General features: G+C 42.8%; 1 protein-coding gene across 1 annotated transcript in view; it reads right to left on the reverse strand.

The window, feature by feature from the left end:
• The window catches only part of APLF (aprataxin and PNKP like factor), a 205,267-nt gene that overhangs the window by 42,197 nt on the left and 139,121 nt on the right, over nt 1-23,949 (reverse strand). The window contains exon 13 of the mRNA XM_075594934.1: nt 21,766-21,891. Within this exon, the coding sequence (XP_075451049.1) occupies nt 21,766-21,891 (126 nt within the window). The remainder of the gene's footprint in view (nt 1-21,765; nt 21,892-23,949) is intronic.

The raw sequence follows: 23,949 nt of genomic DNA on the forward strand, positions 1-23,949 counted from the left end.
GTGTTTGAGTAACTTTATTCCTGGTTGGATCATTTTCCCAGACATGTTGTATTTATTGGAACATTTATTTAATAAGACCTCAAATGCTCATTTTTCTTCCCACAAATGAGATCATTTTTAATAATGTAATCTAAAAAACATAAATATTAAAAAACAAAACAAACAAACATTGTGGAATGCAACAAGTTATCAAATCATTTTGACATGTTTGTGATTTAAAACTCGCACATACTGTAGTTAAAGGAGATTACTTTCAGAGATGTTGCATTCTATCATATCTTTGCATACATCCTTGTAGCATAGCCGTGGCATTATTTCTTTACTAGAATTTCTGTCGTCTTCGAGACATCATAGAATGCTATACGCGGTATATGACCACAGGGAATAAATCAAACACTGCATTTTTGTGGACAACACCATATATCATAATTTAATTGTTTTCATCAAACGGATATATATTTTTCATAATAGAGTAATATTTTCTCAAATACCAATTCAAAAAGTAATTCCACCAGATGTTTCACAGACTATACCATGACACACTGGTATGAGCTATCAGTAATGTTCTTTTCAATACATACTGTAGTTTGGTGCCATCTTATTATTACCAAACATTATTGGATCCCCTCAGACTGACATCCTCCCACATCTGTGATATATGATATTTCATTGGACTGAATCAGGTGTATATAGGTGTTCCTATAGGGAACCATGTTTAAAATGGTTTTGAAGCAAAAAGTGGCACTGTGTGCTCATATGCATGTCATTTCCCAGAATCCCTTGCTGCAGTGGAGGTGCTGTGTGCTGGGTGATAATGGTGAAAGGTGGGGTTGCAGACCTGCCTAAGACATGCCAATGAGCATACAGTTATATTTCCACTTGCTACAACGCGGGTCCCCTTATAATGCGGTCTGAGCGTGGCTCCAGATTTAAAAACATCTCTTTTTTTTTAATTTTTCAAGCGAAATGGCCGTTGCGCGAGGACTTACCCGGCATCTGCAGCTCTCTTCTCTCTCCCTGCTTCATCAGGCTTCGTCCACGTGCAAGTTTTTTTTTTTATATAATAATCAATGCTTTATTGCTTACGGCCACACACCTCCAACCTACACTAATAATTTTAGCATATCATACAGGAATCTAACCCAAGACCCTTCAAACACTAGTAGCGATTCTTTACCTGCTTACCAATCCTATGGTGTAGCAGGTAAAGAATCACTACTAGTGTATGAAGGGTCATGGGTTCAATTCCTGCATGGTATGCTAAAATTATTAGTGTAGGGGGGGAGGTGTGTGTGTGTGTGTGTGTGTATGTGTGTGTGTGTGTGTCCGTAAGCAATAAAGTATTGAATGTTGTAATAAAAAATAAAAAAAAACCTTGGAGATGTGTGCCGCACAGTCTGATGAAGCAGGGAAAGAGCAGAGAGCTGCAGATGCCGGGTAAGTCCTCATGCGCTGCCATTTCGCAATCCCCATTATAACGCGGTCTCATTATGTGGACCCGAGCACCGCGTTATAATGGGGTTCAGATGTGTGTATATATATATATATATATATATATACTGCTGCGGCCAAGTTTATTCGAGCATTTGCCCGTTCTTGGCCGCAGCAGTAGCCTGGCGCGCGCCCGAGAGTGACGGGCGCGCGCCGAAGCAGCGGAAGAGCGCCCTCCTATCGGGGCGCTCTCCCTACCGCTGCCGGGTCCGCCGGGTCCCCCGGAACCCCCTGCCGCCGTCCCGCGATCGCGGGACACCAGGGCTCCCTCGGGGAGCCCTGGACGCGCGTGCAGGGGGCGCACGCTCCCGAAGACGCGTGACCGCGCGTCTATGACGCGCGGCACGCCGAGGGGCAGCCACTAGCAAGCCGGGAAATCTCCCGGCTTGCGGATCTGGCCGCAGTGCGATAAACTGTGTCGCCACTGTATATACACACACACATTGTGTGCTCATTTGCGTATCCTTTCCCAGAATCCCTTGCTGCAGTGGGAGCACTGTATGCTAGGTGATAATGTGTGAAAGGGAGGGGTGCAGACCTGCCTAAGACATATGAATGTGCTCACAAGTGATATTCTCTATTGGCTATATGCCAACGGTGGAGATTTTTTGTTGCCTTTTTCACCCATCATAACTTAAAAAGTAATGGTAAACCTACCCCGTCTAGAAATATTGTAAAGCAAGTATAAACCAAACTCACACTGATGATACCCATCAAGGTTGAAACATGTCTATGAGTGGCTTGACTTCCTTTGCTATTCCCATGCTTTGCTTAAAAGCTGTGTGAACGGCAATGCATCTGCTTAAATGGGCTCCATGTGTATGGATATTCCAGGCAAAAGGTGACACATTGTGTGCTCATTTTGCATGTAATTTCCCAGAATCCCTTGCTGCAGTGGGAGCACTGTATGCTAGGTGATAATAGTTGAAAGGCAGGGGTGCAGACCAGTCTAAGACATGGGAATGTGCTCACAAGCGATATTCTTTATTGGCTCTGTCTCTCCCCTTGTCGTCCTCCTCGGCAGCACTTCCACCAGCCACAAGCCGCCACCACCGCAACCCTCCCCTTCCCCCCCGAGGCGGACGCCACCGCCGCAGCCCCCCCCCCGAGGCGGACACCGCCGCAGGCCGCCACCACCACACACACTCCCATACGCTCTCTCACACTCTCCGTTACACACACACACACTCTCCCATACACACACACGGGGGGGGGGAAGAGAGGAAAGGCCGCGACCAGCACCACCACCACCATGCTCCCCCCCGCACCTATCTCCCATCTCCTGACCTGCGGGTAGACACGAGGACCTGGGAGGAAGCGGGGGGGGGGGGAAGGTGGAAAGACCCCCACGCCCATCTCCCACCCTGCGCGGGCTGCCACGGGAACTTGGGGGGGAAGCGGGGACTTGGGGGGGAAACTGGGACCAGGGGGCAGACACGGGGACCGTGGGGAAGCAGGGAATACCCCCGCTATCATCTCCCGCCCCAAAAACCAGTTCACAAGGGGGGAGGGCGGGTTCACAAGGTAGCGGGCCGCGGGATGCAATGGAGTACTAACCTCTTCAAGCAGCAGAAATGAAGAGGATGCGCCTGCATGGCCTGAGCCTGGATGAAAAAAAAAAATCTTGGCAGCCCGCCAAATCCTATCAGCCAATCAGGCTGCTGGATTAAAAAAAAAAATTTCAGTGCGAGCAAGGAAATTTTCAAAGAACCGCGTGCGCAGCTTGGGCGGCCATGAGGAGGTCGCCACGAGGTCAAATCCACTCACCCGGGGCGTGCGGGGGAATAGGTTTGTCGAACACTGTATATATATATATATATATATATATATATATATATATACATATACATATACATATACATATACACATATATAGAGTGAAGACTTTGTTAGTCTCTCCTCCTCTTGTTGGATTACTTTTTGGAGCCCCAGTTTCCCACAGACTCTATAGCCGATACATAGTTTGCCATGGAATGCTAATCCTTTATGTTCAATTATTAAACGGTGCTACTCCCTAAGAAAACGTGCAACAAACGCACTTCAAGATGCAAGTGGTCTTTCAGTGCTGGCACCACTTAGTAAATGTAGCCCTAAAGGTCTATGAGAGGCACTCTTGAATCACTGGTTTAATCAGTTCCTGGGGATAGGCCACTAACTCCAAATTATAAGGGACGTTTCTTACTAATAAGGGACCATAAAGCATTTTGTTGGGAATATCCTTCACCTCATTAACGAAAACTTAATTTTTTATTTTATCATTTTCAGGGCTTTCATATTGTATTCTGCTAAAATCCCAAAAATTCCCCCAATATAAGCCCAGATGTGCTAAAAAAAGATTGAAAAAACAAAACAGTCAACCCAAGTAGTTTTTCATCTTATTTTTCTACCTTTAGACTTCTTATTAAGTCCCTTTAAAGTAGCAGAACAGGCTGCATTACGTTTATGTCATACTTACCTCCGTAGTGGTGTTGGTATTTATGCTGGTAGGGAACTGTGTGCCTAACACAATGGCAGCTTTAAATGTTCCGCGTCACATGGGCCAATAGGAAGCCGGGACGTCATCCATTGTGGCTTCCAATTGGCCAGTGTGATCATGACATTTAAACTGTACAGGGATACCAACAGCACCGCTACGGAGATAAGGGTCCCTGGAGCTGAAATTAATACAGTTGAGCTCCAGAGACCCCTGCATTAAAAAAAATGTAAACACAATGCAGTCTGTTCTGCTGCTCTAAAGCAAATACTGAGTGTAGAAAATTTAACAATTCAGTCTATTCTGTGTTAACCTATTCTTTGAAGGAATTTCCCCAAATGTACAAATTTTTGATACAATGTGTAAGTGTCTCATTGCTTAGCATCAATGTCTCAGAGGATTAATGCATTTTGTCCAAGTAAGAAAAATAATGCTTAACGTGTGTTGGCTTTAAGTCTTGTTTCACACAATTGAATTGATATTACTTTATACCCTTAGTTTGTTCTGACGCTTCACAAGTAATTATGTTTTTGATACCCTCCGGCAGAGCCAAGAACCATCACAGACAGCCATTGTATAACATTATTAGAGGCCCGGGAACTAATCAGTTGGGACTAAAGCCTGCTGTATCTTTCATAGAGTTGCAATTGTTTAGGAACCTGAAAATCATCTGCAGAATCTCCGAGTATATTAAAAGTAACAAACCGTTTGGGTATTTCAAGTAAAAGTCAAGAATTCCTGCACGGGAACACTCTGCAAGGGTTATAGCAAAAGAACCACGAAAAGTAATAGGTTATACGGACATTGGTGAGGTTAGAATACAGCATGTCGACTTTCAGTGAACCAACTTCTCACTATAACCTTAAGGAAAGAGAAGTACATGCCTTTATTTGTGATTTTCCAGGCTATAAAGGTACAGGTCTCTTTTAGAGTTTTGTAATAAGTATATGTATTACATTACATTATGATTGTGTTATAGCTGCAAGCCAATAGGGCAATTTTGAGACAACATCATAAATAATTTGTTTTTCTTTTTATTTATACAATAAACAGAAGAAAAACCTATAGTATGATCGATATGGCTGCCAGTGTTTTCACAATGTGTTCATACTACTGTATTTCCTATTCTAATTAAGTGCAGGCTCTGATTAATCTGAAACATATTGACATACTGTATATTGTTGGACATGGCTTTGTGATGCTTAAGAGATTATAAAATCAGAATGTGTCATATGCATTCATGAAATATAGATTTGGGCACAACTTTTAAAGCAGCAATCCCACCTATTGGATTTACCCCCAAGTGCTTTTTTTTTTTTTATTATTATTATTATAGAATTTGAACTTGGGAGTCCTCCAAAGATGAACCACACAATTTGTAGCTTTGGGGGCCCTCTGCAACCCATCATACTTAGCATTTTAGTTGCTGATGTTTCAGCTGTGAAATAAAAATATCAGTCAAATTCTGTTAACCAACAGGCAGCTGCAACGGATGACGTTGCAGCTTCCTACTTGATGACTGGAGGCATCATCTTTGAAGATTCAGGAAGTAAAATGGAAACTAAAACCATAAATATCTCAGAAACCGAGGGGCCAAAAAGCTAAAAATTGCATGTTCCCCCGCTCTCGAGGCCCCCAGTCCAAATTCTGTAAAAAAAAAAAAAAAAAATTTAAATGGGAGAGATTGCTGCTTTAAAAACTCTTGTCTTCCCTAGTCTGTTATACCAATTTCATTAAAATTGTCTAATTTAGAGAAGATTATAAATGGTTATGGTTATGTACTTCTTGTTGGCTCAAATGTTGCAAATCTCATACATGACTATTCAAGTGGAGTAGAAAGTGTGTGACCCAAGTGTACCTGGCAGATGTAAGAATTGCAGGCCAGCATTATAAGTCTGATGAAAATAAAATAGAAGTGTCCTGAGGCTTTATTTATTTATAAAATGTTTTAACAGGAAGTAATACATTAAGTGTTACCTCTCGTTTTCAAGTATGTTCTGGGCACAGAGTTATGATGACAGAAACACGGTTACAAATACATGGGTACATTAGGTGAACAGGGTTATACAATATATAAAGACATTGAATAAACAGTTAAAGATACAATTATTTATAGGCGTATGAAACAGTTACAGACCAGATTAAAATGGGAGACAGTTTTAGTTTTCAAAGAACTTAGACTGGTGGCGATTTTGAGAGTCTCAGGTAGATTGTTCCAGTTGTGGGGTGCATGGTAAGAGAAGGTTGAGTGGCCGGATACTTTGTTGAACCTTGGAACCATGAAATGTCCCTTGGGTCAGATTTCAAGTGTTACATGTGGTAGGGGTGAGGAGCTTGTTTAGATACGGGGGTAGCTTGCCTAAGAAGTATTTGAAAGCAAAACAGGAGAGTTTAACTTTGGCCATCACTTGAGTCTAGGTGCAATCTAGTTCTTTGAGCATTTTGCAGTGATGTGTGTTGTAGCTACATTGGAAGACAAAGCGGCATATTAAATTGTAGTGGGTGTCTAGTTTGCCAAGGTGAGTTTAGGGTGCTGTACCATATACTATGTCCCCATAGTCTATAATTGGTATTAGCATCTGCGATGCGCTTTCTGACCAGCGGGCTAAGGGAGGATTTATTCCTATAAAGTACACCTAGTTTGGCATAGGTTTTGGATGTCAGGGTATTAATGTGCAACCCAAATGTTAAGTGGGAGTCAAACCAGATGCCCAGGTATTTAAAACTAGTAAAAGGGGCTAGGATGGTATTAGATCTGGTTATTATCTGAAGCTCCGTTATTGGTAGCTTTAGAAATTTAGCCTTGGTCCTGAATACCATTGTTACAGTCTTGTCAGTGTTTAAAAACTGTTTGTTTTGGGAAATCCAGTTTACAAGTCTCAAAAAATCAGGTTGAAGTATGTGTTCACGGTCAGAGAGGTTAGTGTAGCGTACATATAAGATTGTGTCATCCACATACATGTGTATTGAAGCTCCCTTACAGGCTGTAGATAGATAATTGATGAAGACTGAAAAGAGTAGTGGCCCCAGAACAGAGCCTTACGGGACACCGCAGGTGATATCCAAGGGGTTGGAGCTAGAACCCGAGATAGATGCATGTTGGAATCTATCCGATAGGTATGAGTGAAACCAGTTTAAGGCATGGTAGAAAGGGGGGGGGGGGGGGTGATAGACAGCACTCTGACACAATGACTCAGCAAGGTTGCAGGGTGCACGGAACAGGAAGGGACCCTAATACCCTTCAGAAGTACTAACAATCCAAAAATTAGTACCAGCACTCTCTGTCTCACAGCTACAGATATAAGCGAATACCAGTGTAGGGCAAATGAATAATTTAATGACACTAATAATAAACTGAAAATATAGCAACAATAGCCAATACGCCAATGCAAGAATAAATATCACCATAGAGGAAATGAAAATATAGGGGGTAGAGGGGAAAGAAGGAGAAGGGGAAAAAATCACAAAAGAAAAGCAAAAAATCACAAAAATGGAAAAAGGAAAGCAAACTAGGGGGGTGACGTTTCGAGGGGTGACCTCTTCATCTGGCCCATTCCCCCTGGTCCCAAAGGGTCCCAGAGGTACTTCTCTAAGCCTTCCCTCCCCACTGTCAAATGATCCCACACTCAGATAATGATTGGATAATGATCCCACACTCAGGATAATCAGTGAGCCTATCAGCATCGGGGGCTGTACCTTCCTGGAGCTGTCAGAGCTTCATCCACCTCCAAAAGGTAGGGGGGGGGTACGGGAAGTGTGTGTATATGTGTGTGTTTCGCACAGCCCCGGTGTATCTCCCCCTTCTCTCACACACACACATGGTGGGGGGGGGGAGGAGAACTTTACAGCACCCGATCTATCTGCCCTCTTGTATCACCCCCTCCTCCCCCACTACTGCAGACCTACAACCTCCTCCACCCCTCTCCCCGGGCCCCGTTTTGGCCATGCACCCCCATGCCGGAAAAAGTTGACTGCAGACCGCCGTGAAGTGACTTGCACGAGCCGCCGGAAAGCAATGCGGCAGTGCGGGCGCGTGCAGCGGGGCCTCGGGCTTAGGTCATATACTGTACTGCAGCTTTGAAATTTTACCAAACTTGTTTCTTCTTTCTCAGCTAAAATGGTTCACATTTTAAGTAAACACTATACTGTAGGTTATCATTTCTTAAGGTCTCCTAGTTACCAAACGGGATAAAAAAATGGCACCATATTTATTAAAGTACAATGTTCCATTGTAATCTAAGCAACATATTTATTTGAAAAATGTGATGCCGTCTTTGCTCCAGTTTTTCAGCTGGTAGACATCTGTATAATTTAAAAGTTATTTAGAATTATTTACATGAAGGAATGTAACTTACCTAAAAATGCTATATCAAAAGGAAACGTGCGACACAAACATATGTTTATGGAATAAAGAGCATGTGCAAACATGTACAAACACCGATTACTGAACATTTGATTTTAAAATAAATCATTTGGGTTTGGTTTGCAACCAGATCCTTTTAGCTGCCAAAGGTTTAGTGGATCTCAATAGCAAATACTGCAACAACATTACCCTGGTCTTTTCACTTCCTCCCACAGGAATGATCATGCCTCAGACAGCACAAAATGGCACGTTCATTTATTGTGTTTGGCTCTTGTGCTGTTCTCAGAAAAGCACAAGACACGGAAATTGAGATGAAAGTGTTGGGAGATGCATCAAGAACATACTTCAAGCAGATACCGAATTGGTTCAGCCAACTCTACTGCAAACAACAAAACACAAGCCTTTCATACAGCTAACAATGAGCACAGTCTATTGTGCCAACCGGATGGGGTATCTTCATAGCAGGCGTTCTTTCACTGAACATTTATTGGAAACATAGCAGGCGTTCTTTCACTGAACATTTATTGGAAAATGTCATCTCTCAATTCTAACATATGGTAATATGCTTTTTATTTTTCTACAATAGTTAAAAAACTGCATTAAGACTACCAATGTATACATGAGGAAAATCTTTGTGTATTTGTAGCAAAAACACAGGGTGGAAACCTGTGTTTTCCCCTGTTTTTAGAGGTTTGAGCGGTTGAGTTTTCCCTTATGTCTGGCACAAGATTTTGGGGGAAAATACACACCTTCCAATCGATACACAACCAAGAAAATATATTCATTTGTATTTGATCTTAGATCAGATTTGCAAGCTTAAATTAAGTGAAGACTTTCCCCCCAGGTAGGGTGACCAGATTTTCAAAATGAAAAACCGAGACACTTTAAAACAATGTACATCACGACACGCCCCCCCTCCTCGTTGCCATGACAACAAGACACTAACGTCAGGCGGTGACATGTTGCCATGACAATGTCAACTTGATGCCGCGTGACGTCACGGAGCAGCTCGTTGTTATGGCAATGTGTATTACGTGACGTCGCGCAGCCATGTTGACGGAATTTGGAGGGGAGGATACAGCCAAAGGCAAGATAAATAAATATATAATAAATAGATCTAAAAAAATGTTATCTCCGCGTTAGCCTTCAATAGAAGGTGGCAACCCTGGCTGCAGTGTATGTTTCTGTATACAGAGGTAGGCCCTGCAGTGTGTGTTTTTGTATATAGAGGTGGGGGCTGCAGTGTGTGTTTGTGTGTATAGAGGTGGGGGCTGCAGTGTGTGTTTGTGTGTATAGAGGTGGGGGCTGCAGTGTGTGTTTGTGTGTATAGAGCAGTGATTCCCAACCTTTTTTGTTTGGAGGAATCCTTTAAGTATTTAGTTACATTTTGGGGAACCTCTATCTGGATAACATGTTAGACGGGTAAATCACAAAATAGACGTGTAAAGAAGTGGGGGTAATAAATAATAATTAACTCATACTTTTGAATAAACAATGTGTATATATTTTGTAATGATTTTGGTTTAAACATCCCCTCCCTACCCCATGCATCTCACATCACCCCCCCCCCCCCACGGATCAATCGATCTCTCCCCCCCTTCTTTTTCCCTCCTCTCTCTCACCCCCCCTTCTCTCCTCTCCCTCCCCTTTTCTCCTCCTCCTCCCCCCATCTCTCTCACTCCCTCTCTCTCCTCCCCTCTATTCCCCCCTCTCTCCCTCCCTCTCTCCCTCTTCCCCCCTCTCCCTCTCGCCCCCCCTTCTCCCTCTCGCCCCCCCCTCTCTCTCGCCCCCCCCCTCTCCCTCTCGCCCCCCCCCTCTCCCTCTCGCCCCCCCCCCTCTCCTTCTCGCCCCCCCCTCTCCCTCTCGCCCCCCCCCCTCTCCCTCTCGCCCCCCCCCTCTCCCTCTCGCCCCCCCCCTCTCCCTCTCGCCCCCCCCTCTCCCTCTCGCCCCCCCCCTCTCTCTCACCCCCCCCTCTCCCTCTCACCCCCCCCCTCTCCCTCTCGCCCCCCCCCTCTCCCTCTCACCCCCCCCCTCTCCCTCTCGCCCCCCCCTCTCCCTCTCGCCCCCCCCTCTCCCTCTCGCCCCCCCCCTCTCCCTCTCGCCCCCCCCCCTCTCCCTCTCGCCCCCCCCCCTCTCCCTCTCGCCCCCCCCCTCTCCCTCTCGCTCCTCCACTCCCACACACACCGTCACACACACCGTCACACACACAGTCACACACAGCCCCCCCCCTCTCCCTCTTGCCCCCCCCCTCTCCCTCTTGCCCCCCCCTCTCCCTCTCGCCCCCCCCCTCTCCCTCTCGCCCCCCCTCTCCCTCTCTCTCCTCCACTCCCACACACACCGTCACACACACAGTCACACACACAGTCACACACACAGTCACACACAGCCCCCCCCCTCTCCCTCTTGCCCCCCCCTCTCCCTCTCGCCCCCCCCCTCTCCCTCTCGCCCCCCCCTCTCCCTCTCGCCCCCCCCTCTCCCTCTCGCCCCCCCCCTCTCTCCCTCTCGCCCCCCCCCTCTCTCCCTCTCGCCCCCCCCCGCTCCCTCTTGCCCCCCCCTCTCCCTCTTGCCCCCCCCTCTCCCTCTTGCCCCCCCCCTCTCCCTCTTGCCCCCCCCTCTCCCTCTTGCCCCCCCCTCTCCCTCTTGCCCCCCCCTCTCCCTCTTGCCCCCCCCTCTCCCTCTTGCCCCCCCCCTCTCCCTCTTGCCCCCCCCCCTCCCTCTTGCCCCCCCCCTCTCCCTCTTGCCCCCCCCCTCTCCCTCTTGCCCCCCCCCTCTCCCTCTTGCCCCCCCCCTCTCCCTCTTGCCCCCCCCCTCTCCCTCTTGCCCCCCCCTCTCCCTCTTGCCCCCCCCTCTCCCTCTTGCCCCCCCCCTCTCCCTCTTGCCCCCCCCTCTCCCTCTTGCCCCCCCCTCTCCCTCTTGCCCCCCCCCTCTCCCTCTTGCCCCCCCCCTCTCCCTCTTGCCCCCCCCTCTCCCTCTTGCCCCCCCCCTCTCCCTCTTGCCCCCCCCCTCTCCCTCTTGCCCCCCCCCTCTCCCTCTTGCCCCCCCCTCTCCCTCTTGCCCCCCCCCTCTCCCTCTTGCCCCCCCCCCTCTCCCTCTTGCCCCCCCCCCTCTCCCTCTTGCCCCCCCCCCTCTCCCTCTTGCCCCCCCCCCTCTCCCTCTTGCCCCCCCCCCTCTCCCTCTTGCCCCCCCCTCTCTCCCTCTTGCCCCCCCCTCTCCCTCTTCCCCCCCTCTCCCTCTCTCTCCTCCACTCCCACACACACCGTCACACACACCGTCACACACACAGTCACACACACAGTCACACACACAGTCACACACACAGTCACACACACACACACACACACACACACACACACACACACACACACACACACACACACACACACACACACACACACACACACACACACACACACACACACACACTGTCATACACACACACACACCCCTACCCGCAAGGCAGGACTGCTAATTGAAAGAGTATCTAGCAATGTTATGCTATGATATATCAATATCAATGTCAAATGTAACGTGAAATGTTATATGAAGCAATGGGATGAAATTGAACCAACACATACCTCCACCACCCCCCCCCCCCACCACTGCACTACCACCCCCCGCAGACATCATCCCTCTCCCCGCCCGACCTTCCCCCTGCACTCCCTCCGCACCCATCACCCACCCCCAGATCACACCCACTCCCCTGTAACCAGCACACCTGCCCGCAAGGCAAGGCTGCTGATTGAAAGGGTATCTAGGAATACTATGCTATGATATATCAATGTCAAATGTTACGTGAAATGTTATACAATATGAAGCAATGCGATAAAATTGAAATGTTTTTGATGAAAATGGACAATGCTGCAAAACTTTGAACTAAAATGTTTGTTTTGAATTGAAAATCACAATAATAAAAAAACAGCACAGATTTTGCAGAATGTTACAACACATTTGAAAGTGTATCACTAAAAACAGAAACGGAATAGAACAGGTTCCACATCTGTAATTAAAAGCCACGACTACAACACCCTACATGGGGGAAAAAAAAAACTTTCCTGCCCAAAGCAAAGTGTTAACAGCATTCTGATATAGACTTCACAAAGCCAGAAAGCCATCCATTACAAATGAATGGTGTGGGAGAGGTGTACAGTATTTATTTATAAAATATTTTACCAGGAAGTAATACATTGAGAGTTACCTCTCGTTTTCAAGTATGTCCTGGGCACAGAGTAAAACAAATAATACATGGTTACAAGTACAGTTACATAAATGAACAGGGTATACATTATATACAAGACATTGCGTGCACAGTTAAAGAAAATATATATTATTAGCGTATGAAACAGTTACAGACCAGATTAAAGTGTGAGACAGCCTTAGATTTGAAAGAACTTAAGCTGGTGGTGGATATGAGAGTCTCTGGTAGGTTGTTCCAGTTTTGGGGTGCACGGAAGGAGAAGGAGGAACGTCCGGATACTTTGTAGATAAGACGATGAAATCCTTGAGCCTTGTGTGTGTGCGGGGGCACTGTATGATAGATTATCGGTTCAAAGAAATATTTTCAAAAGGTCATAATGTTTAATGCGCAGAAATGTGATACTGTAACACGCCTATGCGTTTCAACGCTGCTCTGTGTATAATACACACGCTGCTCTCTGTATAATACAGAAACAGTACACACGCTGCTCTGTGTATAATACAGATGCACACGCTGCTCCGTGTATAATATGGCTTATCGCACTTGCGCATGCATGGCAGGCAGCTCAGCCGATTTCAGGCAACATGTTAATCGTGACATTGAATTGCTATTGGATTTTTATGACAACAACTCGCGATTGCCCACTTGAGTTTCGACGGTATTGCAGACAACGCTAAAATGCCATTTTCTGATCCGGACAAAACGATAAACAAGCCGCGTGTTTAAGTCGGCATGATTTAAAAAAATTGCGCGCCATCGCATGGGTATTCCGATCTACACACCGCGCAAAGTGTTCGAATAACGGCCGCTGCATCAGTAGTTCATGGTCAAAGGTGGTTGGGTTTAAGGAATAAATTCAAATAGATATTGATATTATTGGTTATGTAAAATGCTGGAAGTCGAAAGTAGAAATGGAAACAGTTATGCTGCAAAGTTTGTTGTATTGGGGTTTGTGTATTGTTTTCCCTGTTTATCTTCCCATCCGCTTCCCAGGAAGAAACGAAACTAGCAGAATAACGGAAATGGTCGAAACACAGGAAGAAGGTAACTATCTTCTCTCCAAAATCAAAAAGATAGTTGGGAATAATGTCTAAAACCAGCGTCATATCGTGGAATGTGGGTGGAATAAACTCACCAATTAAGAGAAAGAACATTCTAAAACACTTGCGGCTTTGAAAAGCAGAAGTAATCTTCCTGCAGGAAACACACTTAATTGAGTCTGAGCACAGAAAACAAAAATATAACTGGGAACATGCTTGCCACTACTTCTCATTCAATAGCAAAGCAAGGGGAGTAGCAATATCACTCAGAAAGGGATTGGATGTAGAAGTTTTATCTTAAGAAATAGACCCCCAGGGACGATATATAATCTTGGAAACGAGGGTGGCAAAAGAAAAAGATTATATTATGCAACATATAAGCGCCAACAATTTATTGTAAAACCTTCTTTGCAAAACCATTAATATACTTCTCAAATACAATGAGGAAAAAATTATATTGGAAGGCGACTTTAATATATTAGATAACATTCACTTAAATAGAAAAAGTGAAGAAAAAAAAAAAGAGACAAGTATATCAAACCGGTGCATTTACTTAATTTAGAAGATGCATGGAGAGCACTGCATCCACTGGAGCAAGAATTTACTTGTGTTTCAAAAGCACATCCTACGCTGTCTCGGTTAGATTATTTTCTTGTGTCAGCAAATCGAGTTGAAAGAATAACATCTTCAGAAATTGAAACTAGACGTCTGTCTGATCATGCCCCCATCAGATTTGACCTAAATTAGAAGATAATTCCCACCTTCAATCAGGGATCTAGAAAGAGAAATATATAATTTGATAGATTTTGATAGAAGAGATTTAATATACAATGGGGATCCACCAGGTGTAAAATTTGAAGAAAATGGGCACCAATTTTAAAATGTATACCAGAGGAAAGAAGGTGCATTATCATCAGGTCAAAAGAGATATACCTGGTGGGAAAGGAACGTTCTCTCTTTTCTGTAGAATAGACGACTTGAATATACAAGTTTAAACATGATTATATACTATTAAGACTCAAGTTTAACGAAGAGAGATTAAGGTATCTCTTCCCCCCCCCCCATTCCCTCTTAGTTCATATATACATACATACATACATACATACATATATATATATTCACATTGGTGGGTATAATATATTATAGGCTAAAGCAGTCAAATTCCGGGCATTATTGAAATTCCTGCCCTCTGATTGGATAATGCCCGGAATTTTAACCAATCAGTAATGCCTGGAATTTTAGCTGCTTGCAAAGTGTTGATTTCAATTTGATTATTTCCAGCCAATCAGCTTTCAGAACAGCTAAGACAGGGCAGGGGATTGGTCTAAAAGTAGGAACAGCTCTGAGACAGGGTGGGGGATTGGTTAAGAAGTATCAGCCACGGGTTGACTCCTCCCCCTTGCTCCGTGAACTGAGCAGAGTCAGTTGAATTGGTGGGGTGGGGGAGAGAGGGAGTCTGCAAAGCAAGTGAGTGTCTGTCTGCAGTTTGTTTCTGGCTTTGCCTCGGGCCTTCAACTCTTCCAGCCAGGGCATTATTGGCCAGTAATGCACTGTTCTTCGGGGATTATTACTTAATTAGAAACCATCAAATATTTTACAAAATTGACTAATACCGGTAGTAATATTTTTGTAGAAATGAGAGGTGGTTAAGGAACATGTACAAATATTGTATGTGAACTATCTACAATGTGTTGTAATCAAAGTAAATTGAAAACATGAATAAAATGTTTAAACACAAAAAGAACATTGCTGCCTGTCTGACGTTCGCATATAGATGAGCCACAAGACTTCTGGAACAATGTTCTCTGGACAGACGACTCAAAGTTAGAACATGTTGGCCTCGATGAGAAATGTTGTTTGGCGAAAACCAAATAATGCGTTAGAACAGAAGAACATCATCTCATCCATCAAGCATGGTGGTGGGAGCGTTTTGGTTTGGGGCTGCATTGCTGCCTCAGGACCTGAACGGCTTGCCATCATTGAAACAACCATGAATTCTGCATTGTATCAGAAGATTCTAGATTAGAATGTCATGCCATCCGTCCGTGAGCTGAAGCGAAGGTAGGTCATTCAGCAAGACAATGATCCTAAACATACAAGCAGATCTACAAAATAGTGGCTGCAGAAGGAGAAATAGCGTTTTAGAATGGCCTAGTCAAAGTCCAGATCTAAACCCCATGGAAATGTTGGAGGACCTGAAGCGAGGTGTCCATGCAAGGAACCCCTCAAATGTGAATGAGTTGATGCAGTTCTGTAAGGAGGAATGGGTCAGAATTCCTCAAAAACAGATGTGAGAGACTGACCAGCAGTTACATAAAATGCTTAGTTTAAGTCATTGCTGCTCGAGGGGGTGCCACCAGGTACTGAATCTAAAGGTTCCTATACTTTTTGTACACATGGATGGTGAATGTTGAATCATGTGAGGATAAATAAATGTTGAAAAGGTATCATGTTTTTTGTAATTTGTTGGTTCAGGTTATAAAAATAACATATTGGGAATAAGCGCTTCAGACATAAAAGTAACATTAGGAAAAGGAGACCCTGCCTCGAAGAGCTTACAATCTAACTGATGTAATAGTTTCTAATATCATGGCTGATTGTGAGTCCTCCCCTTTAAATTATGGCATTTTGTTTTAAAATTATATTGATTATTGGATATATTGATGTTGCAGAGTTTCTTAGCATGCCAACTCATCTGATTAAGAGGTAGATCCACAGAGCTCCGTTAGTGCCTTAACAAGATGTTTAAGTTAACGTCTCATTAAGTGTTATCAGATAAGTAAAAGCTGTAAAAAGCTCAGTAATGGGGTGTTAAGCAATGTTGTACAGCTAAATTGGCCTGCATATTCACTTTAAAGTTAACGCAGGACTTTTGTTATTTTAGGCCATGAAAGCACCCAACGCCTGGTCGCAGAACATTGTTTGGCCTTGTCCAGGGTTCTGAAGTGGGCCACTTTGGCTTCATATATTGCTACGGCAATATAGAAAGCCAAAGTGAATACATGGGACTAGGCCAGAAAATGTAGCCATGACCTATGTATTAACTTGGACGAAATTGTGGCATGCAAATACCATAACTACCGTACTACATTATTTCTTCAGCCACCGGATGCAACCTACGTTGCATTTTTTAAAGTTGCATGTATAAAACACCTTGAATGGCAAAGTAAAAGAAATTGTAATTAATAATGACTTTCAAGCTCAAAAGGTGCCGTGCATACTGGAAGATACTCTTAATGCAAATGTTCTGTTATAATAATGACCTACGCAAAAAAAATATTGAATTTGGTTGTTTTCTTGGAAACACTTTTCCAAAAGTCTTTGTTTTTGCACATTAAACCCTTGCCACATATGGAATAAGTTACTGTCTATGATGTTTTTATTACAGCAATCACATACATTTCTGTCTGCAGTTCTTGACAAACTCCCAGTAGATGCCTGGCTTATCTCCTGGAAGCACAAAATATCTCATTTGAATTTGTTTTGCATCTCCTCGTCGACTGTAAAGTCAATCCCCAGTTTAGTATTAGAATTATTTTATTATTCATAATACAAGGGCTTTTCCTAGCAAACATCTAATAAGCACAGGGTGACTGGCTCAAGAGCCTGAAAGCCTTATATGTGAACAGTATCATAAAAGATTATATAGAAGTAAAAATGCTTTCATAAACAAATGTATGTATGAATATCTTTATTTATATAGCACCATTAATGTACATAGCACTTCATAGCAGTAATACACGTGACAATCATATATATAATACAAATAATAAAAATAACACATAATAGGACGAAATGCTTCAGACATAAAAGTGAAGGGAATCAAGGGAATCCCTGCCCTGAAGAGCTTACAATCTAATTGGTAAGTAGGAAGAATGGACAGAGACAGTATGAAGGTGTTCTGATAAGTGTGTCTTCAAGGGGCCAAGGTTTATGTATGAGGTGTAAAGTATCAGCCACGGAGCAACTCCTATGCTTCGTTAAGGAGGTGTGTTTTCAGATGGGTCTTAAAGGTGTATAGAGAGGGTGCTAGTCGGGTATTGAGGGGAAGGGCATTCTAGAGATGTAGAGCAGTCAGTGAGAAAGGTTTAAGGCGGGAGAGGGCTTTAGATACAAAGGGGGTAGATAGAAGACATCCTTGAGCAGAACGCAAGAGTCGGGATGGTGCATTGCGAGAAATTAGGGCCGAGATGTAAGGAGGAGCAGAAGAGTGTAAAGCTTTAAAAGTGAGGAGAATTGAGTGTGTGATACGAGATTTGATAGGAAAGGGATATCAGCAGGGGAGACGCTGAGACAGATTTAGGAAAGAGTAGAATGAGCAGGCAGCAGCGTTTAGGATAGACGGACAGCAGGAGGTTACAGTAATCGAGACGGGAGAGAAAGAGGGCCTGTGTCAGAGTTTTTGCAGTTGAGCCACAGAGAAAAGGGCATACCTTTGTAATATCGCGGAGGAGAAAAAGTTAGGTTTTAGCTACCTTTTGAATGTGAGAGGAGAATGTGAGAGAGGAGTCGAGTGTGACTCCTAGGCAGCGTGCCTGTGCTACTGGGTGTATGACAGTGCTTCCAACAGTAATGTGGAAGGAGGTAGAAGGGCAAGGTTTGAGAGGAAGTATGAGGAGCTCTGTTTTTGACATGTTAAGTATAAGTCAGCTGAGGGCCATCCAGGATGATATAGCAGAGAAACATTCAGAAACTTTGGTCTGTACAGCAGGTGTAAGGTCAGAGGTTGAAAGGTACATTTGTGTGTCGTCAGCGTAGAGGTGATATTTAAACCCAAGAGATGCGATTAGATCACCTAGAGAAAGTGTGTAGAGAGAAAAGAGAAGAGGTCCCAGGACAGAGCCCTTGGGTACCCCCACAGAGACATCGATCGAGAAGGAGGTGGTGTTAGCAAAAGAGACACTGAAATTACGATGGGAGAGGTAAGAGAAGATCCAGGATAGAGCTATGTTATATATATTGATACATATACATTCTACTATGTATGTTAAATTATTGTATTTATATTGTTTCATATTATTCAAAAACTAATAAAAAGATTTTAAAACAAATGTAAGACCATCAAGCTTCAAGAAGGGACACCAGGACTGTCCCTCAGAATCAGATGACAAATTCTCCAGCAGGTGGCAGGCGCAGCGATTCCAGGTAACGTCACCGTGAAGCCCCGTGCCTGATGTAGAGTGTTGGAGAATTTGCCACCTGATACTGAAAGATAATCCTGTGAATAACCCTGTATTACTTTTGACTCTGCTCTGTTATCCTCAGTGTTCTCAGACCAACTTGTATAGCCACTGTACTCACAGAACTCAGCCGATTGGAACTCCACAGGCGTGCTCTCTGACGCATAGTAAAGCAAGTCAAAATAGAAAAAGGATGGCGATGCGCAGCAACTACAATTACGGGCTACACAGCAGATATTCTACTAAAATTCTATTTATTCAGCACATGGCAAACAATAAAAAAAAGAACCAGAAGGCAAGTGCACCTCTAACTCGTTTCGTGTGGGTGTTGGCACTTTGTCAAAAGAGTGTCAAATCCCTCACAGGCTGTTATGGGGCGATCCTAACCGGAATCTCCGCTATATTTTACCAACTATAGAAACGCCCTGGAGAGATGGAACAAGGGAAGGGGGAAAGGGAGATAGTGCCACCTGTGGTGTAAACGTATGCCTGCTGTATTGCACCAGCTTTTCCAGCACAGTCTTGGTTAAAGAAGTGCAGAGACAGTAACCTACTCACAGACAACTTTTTTTGGACCTTTTGAGTTTCATCAGTATGAGTTTGGTTACTGGATTTGCAATGTGAAGCTAATAGAGGCAACAACCAGGCACAAAATAAGTTATGGTGAGAAAGGAAGTGACAAAAATACTCCACCATACAGTGTACAGCAATTCAAAATACCACTTGTGAATAGTAGAAGAGGGGATATTTGAAAGTAATTTAATATGGTGTGGGTGCAGGGGGAATTCCAAAGAAAGGGTTCTAGAGCCTTACATATAGGGTGAAGGGTAAGTTATATTGCAAGTCAGTGAGAAGTTAAATAAACGTGGAAAATAATTAATAAACATATGAGGTATGAGAGTTTGGGAGGAAACGTACAAGGAGACATTTAGTAAGGGCAAGGAAATTGGACTGGATGGTAGAACTTATCCACTACAATGTACTGTAGAATGAGAAGAGTCAAACACAGAAAGGAGAGGAGCTCTGTTTTATGTAACCAAGTAAAATGTATTAAAGCTAATTATGACCAGTTGTAAACCATAATTTATAATCGGACTTGTCTAAATCAAACAAATCTGGCAATTTAATAGTAGGATAGGATGGAAGTTTGAGTAAGTCCTGTCAATTCCAATCTTAGTTCAAGTAAGTACTTAAAGCTCACAAGCCCTTTTTGTGCAGTCTAAGATAAATCACTGCCAGCGTTCCGCCGCAAGTGACGCACAGCAATAATCCTCTGCCGCTGGATGCTTTGCCGCTAAGGAAAATCACTAATCTTAGCCCTCACCTTAAACAACTCTAATTTTAACTCAGAATACTAACGTTAGTTACCCCGTACTCTTCAAACCTTAACCTTTTACCCTAAAACTCCTAAAAGTTAACCACCCTACCCTAACCGCTAAAACCCGTTAAATGAACCCCTATCCAAAAAGTAAACATCTACCCTAAAAGTTACCTTCTTGTAGAAGTGGCCGGCGGTGGAGAATCCCACTGCTTTGTGTGTCCAAAAAACGCATAATTGAGAACTGTAATACAACAGTGTTGAATGTTTTTGATCTCCTTTTGCAATGGTTCTGTAAACACGCAATCTTAATTGTTTTACAATTCCGTTCAGGCAGCCTGATGGCAAGAGCCTCAAATGATGTCTGTTACGTAAATACAGACTATAACTTGGGTTAAATGGTATCACCTGCACTTGAGGCACCATTTAACCAATGTCACAAGGAAATATACTGTGATATAAGAAAGTATTATTTGAAAATCAAATATTAACAAGTTTAAAAGTCTACCTTATTTTAACAAATTCTATGCCAAAAAAAGCCTTAAGTGCATTGCAAGGAGTGTGAGGAGAGAAGAGAATGAACATACACAGTTTAGTCAAACAGTTTGTAAGAGTCATTTGCTAAAGGGTACTTTATATCGTCAGATCCCCAGCAGACAATTAAAGTGATTATAGCAATCTGGCAGAGAAGGATCAATGTGATAACTGGAAGAACTACTACCTGTATAAGACAGGGACTTGTAATTGATATGAACAGTACAGAGGTAAAAAGACTGACCCGTTATTAACTAAGCAGTTTTACTTAATAAGAGACAATCATGTGCCATTAGACACCTTATTGCAGTCACATAAAAAGTCATAGGTACTGTACTGTACAGTATGTAGGGTATTTATAACTCTACTTTTATAGCTCAATGCATGTACACAGCAGTGAGAGACACAACCAAATAATAGGAAACATACTGTAATGGGAATAAGAGTTTAAAAAAGAAAGTTAACATTAGAAAAAGGAACACCTGCTCCAAAGAGCTTACAGTCTAAGTGGTAAGAAGGGGGAGAACTTCCCGAAACCGTAAAAGGGTGTTGTTGTGAGTGTATATGCAAGGGGTGCGTACTTTGGAGCTGCTTTATTCAAGATATGTTTTCTTCTGTGTCAGAGCAGTTGGCAGCATATTGCTTTGCAACGTTCTGTATGACCCAAGAAGGAAGTGGCTAAAAACAAGAAATGCCACAAGTATTGGGAGATTTACTCAAGATATTAGTTTACCATCTGATAACGCAACGATTTCCATCTAACAAAACGTTAAAAATATTGAAATCCTACCCCTGCCCTTTAATTTGTTAAAATGAAATATACCACATACTAGTCAATAAATGCTCTCTGTGAATATTTACAAATATGGATAGAGGTTGCATACTTAACATATTTGCTGTGAAAGCTGTGTTTCTATATTACATTTTTGGATAATCATTTGCACATTTCTACAACTAGACAAAGCCACCAAATAAAATAGTAGTTCCAATAATAACAAGGAATATTAAAATACTATTATTAAACTCTCATGCACCTAAAAACAGCTCTAGATCGAGTAATCATACTATTCCTTTTAAGAAACCCTGAATAACAGAATAAAAAATTGTTAGGTTTCAAGAGTTATTTTTTTTTTTAGCAACCATAAAATCTAAACTGAAACGTGGTTCTTACCTATAACAATCAGTGCCATATGGACATTCCGGCCTGTCATCACTGTCATCTTGACTTGCACTCTCAACATCACGATAATCACTGTCTCCAGGGTGACTAAACTCTTGAAGGTGAGCTGGGTTTTTTCTGGAAAGGGAAAAACATATTCCAACTGTTCATTTCTGTTAAGTTTTTAATGATAGTGACATCACATTCTGAGAGATTTTTTGCACGTAAATTTTGTGCGTACTGTATGTGCAGAATCTGCTGTCTTAGTCTTAACCCCTCTTATGCAATTGATAAGGAAACTGCGTTTCAAAACATGTCACTCCATTTTTTAAAGTACTTGCACTGTGACATATATATTTCTTTGTCATTTTTCTGAATCCCTATTAATAATTTAATGGAATTCTGTCCAATTAAATGCAGGATTTTGCCAAATAGGGAACACACAGTATGCTTGAAATTTCCTTAGTATACAGATGCAGCGGCCGTTATTCGAACACTTCACTTCAGAAGATGGCATTTTAATGTTCTGGCTTTTAAACACCTGAAATTGACACAGTAGCACAGTACTACTGTACACATTACAATTCATTCATTTCATTGCATTTAAATGCACACAATCCATAAAATTCAAACAAAGCAACCGCGATAAACACGTGCCTGGGGCGATTAGCCGCGTTAATGCCGTGTGGAGTACAGCAGCGCACACGAAAACAGCTCCGCGATTTGTTCGAATAACAGCCGCTGCATTTGTATGTGTCATTACTACTACTGTATCTCTATAACACCATTATTCACATTTTAGTTACCATTCTGTTCATAAAGTACTGTATACAAAATAAGAAATGTCAAATGGCAAATATTTTGAAAAGCGCAAATGTGTAAAGTATCTGACAGCAATGAGGCTAAAAGTGCCCTTTGCCATTTAACGATGCCGACACCTCTTGCCGACACCAAAAGCTCTTCAATCCCATTGCATAAATTTATCAACACTCACCAGTACATATAAAGACAATGATGAGATACATTTAGTCTGAATTATATATACAATGATACACATTGTTATGTACATTCATTTAAGCACAAATATATAAATTGATCCATGTGCATATGTGAAGTTTTTTTGCTGTAATTTCAAGCATGTTGTTTTTTTGTTTTTTTTCTTGTTTGTATGGGCTTTGTCTCACTAATTAAGTTAAGAATGGTGTTTTCTTGCGACAACACACGTTCCTCCTCACACATGGTTATAACTTGAAGAAGTACACTGAAGTACAGGACACAATATGACTACGAGTTACACATCCTGTACAGAGAACCAAACAGACGTATTACTTTATTTGCACGTCTGGATGGTCAATCTTGGGAAAGAGGATAAGAGTATGGCTCAAGTAGATGCCAACCCATTATTCCATCTCCACTGCTGGTAACTGGGGACCAGCTGGGTAACAGCTCCCATTCAGGTACTTCAAGAAAAAGCACAAGAAAAAAAAAAGAAACAACCTAAGAACAATGACTCCCACAATGAAGAGATTGTGAGGAATAAGCAATAAGTGATTAAAGGGATGGCATAAAACAGGTACAAGGAGATTTGAGGAAAGGGGACAGAGTGAAAACTGAAAGATTATTGAAGGAGGGACAGAAACAAAGCCTTACTGGCAGGAGCTGTGATAATACAAAAATTAGCAAGTCAAACAAAGAATATTTTCTTATATAATTTACAGTGAAATTGCCTCAAAGTCAACAAAATAATAGCTAAATAAATATTTAAGCCTGTTCTTGTTTTTTATAGGTAATGCAAGAACCATCCTTTAAATCAAAATGAACACGTCAACATTTTGAATTGTGAGGATTTAAAGCTGCAATTCAAGCAATATCCTACATGTGTGTGTTTTTTAATAAATCAGTTTTGTACTATGAGAAAATACTTGTAGCATTTAAAAATAAAAACTATTTAAAGACATTTTAATGTATTCTAATGTAACAAGCAATTTTGTTCCTATAGCAACCATTTACAAAAAGTCACATCCCCTTCCCCTTCTGAAACAGCATGACCTTTTTGAGCCCTGCCCTCTCTCTAGCAGTGAACCAATTGAATCTAGTGCCTGCCTGGTCACATGATCTTCCTCGCAGAACTTTGGCTGTCAGTGCAGCAGAAGAGGAAACAAGACGAATTTAGTGAACCCCGAGCCGAATCTTCGC

The sequence above is a fragment of the Ascaphus truei genome, chromosome 4, assembly GCF_040206685.1.
Source record: "Ascaphus truei isolate aAscTru1 chromosome 4, aAscTru1.hap1, whole genome shotgun sequence".
Classification (NCBI taxonomy): Eukaryota; Metazoa; Chordata; class Amphibia; order Anura; family Ascaphidae; genus Ascaphus; species Ascaphus truei.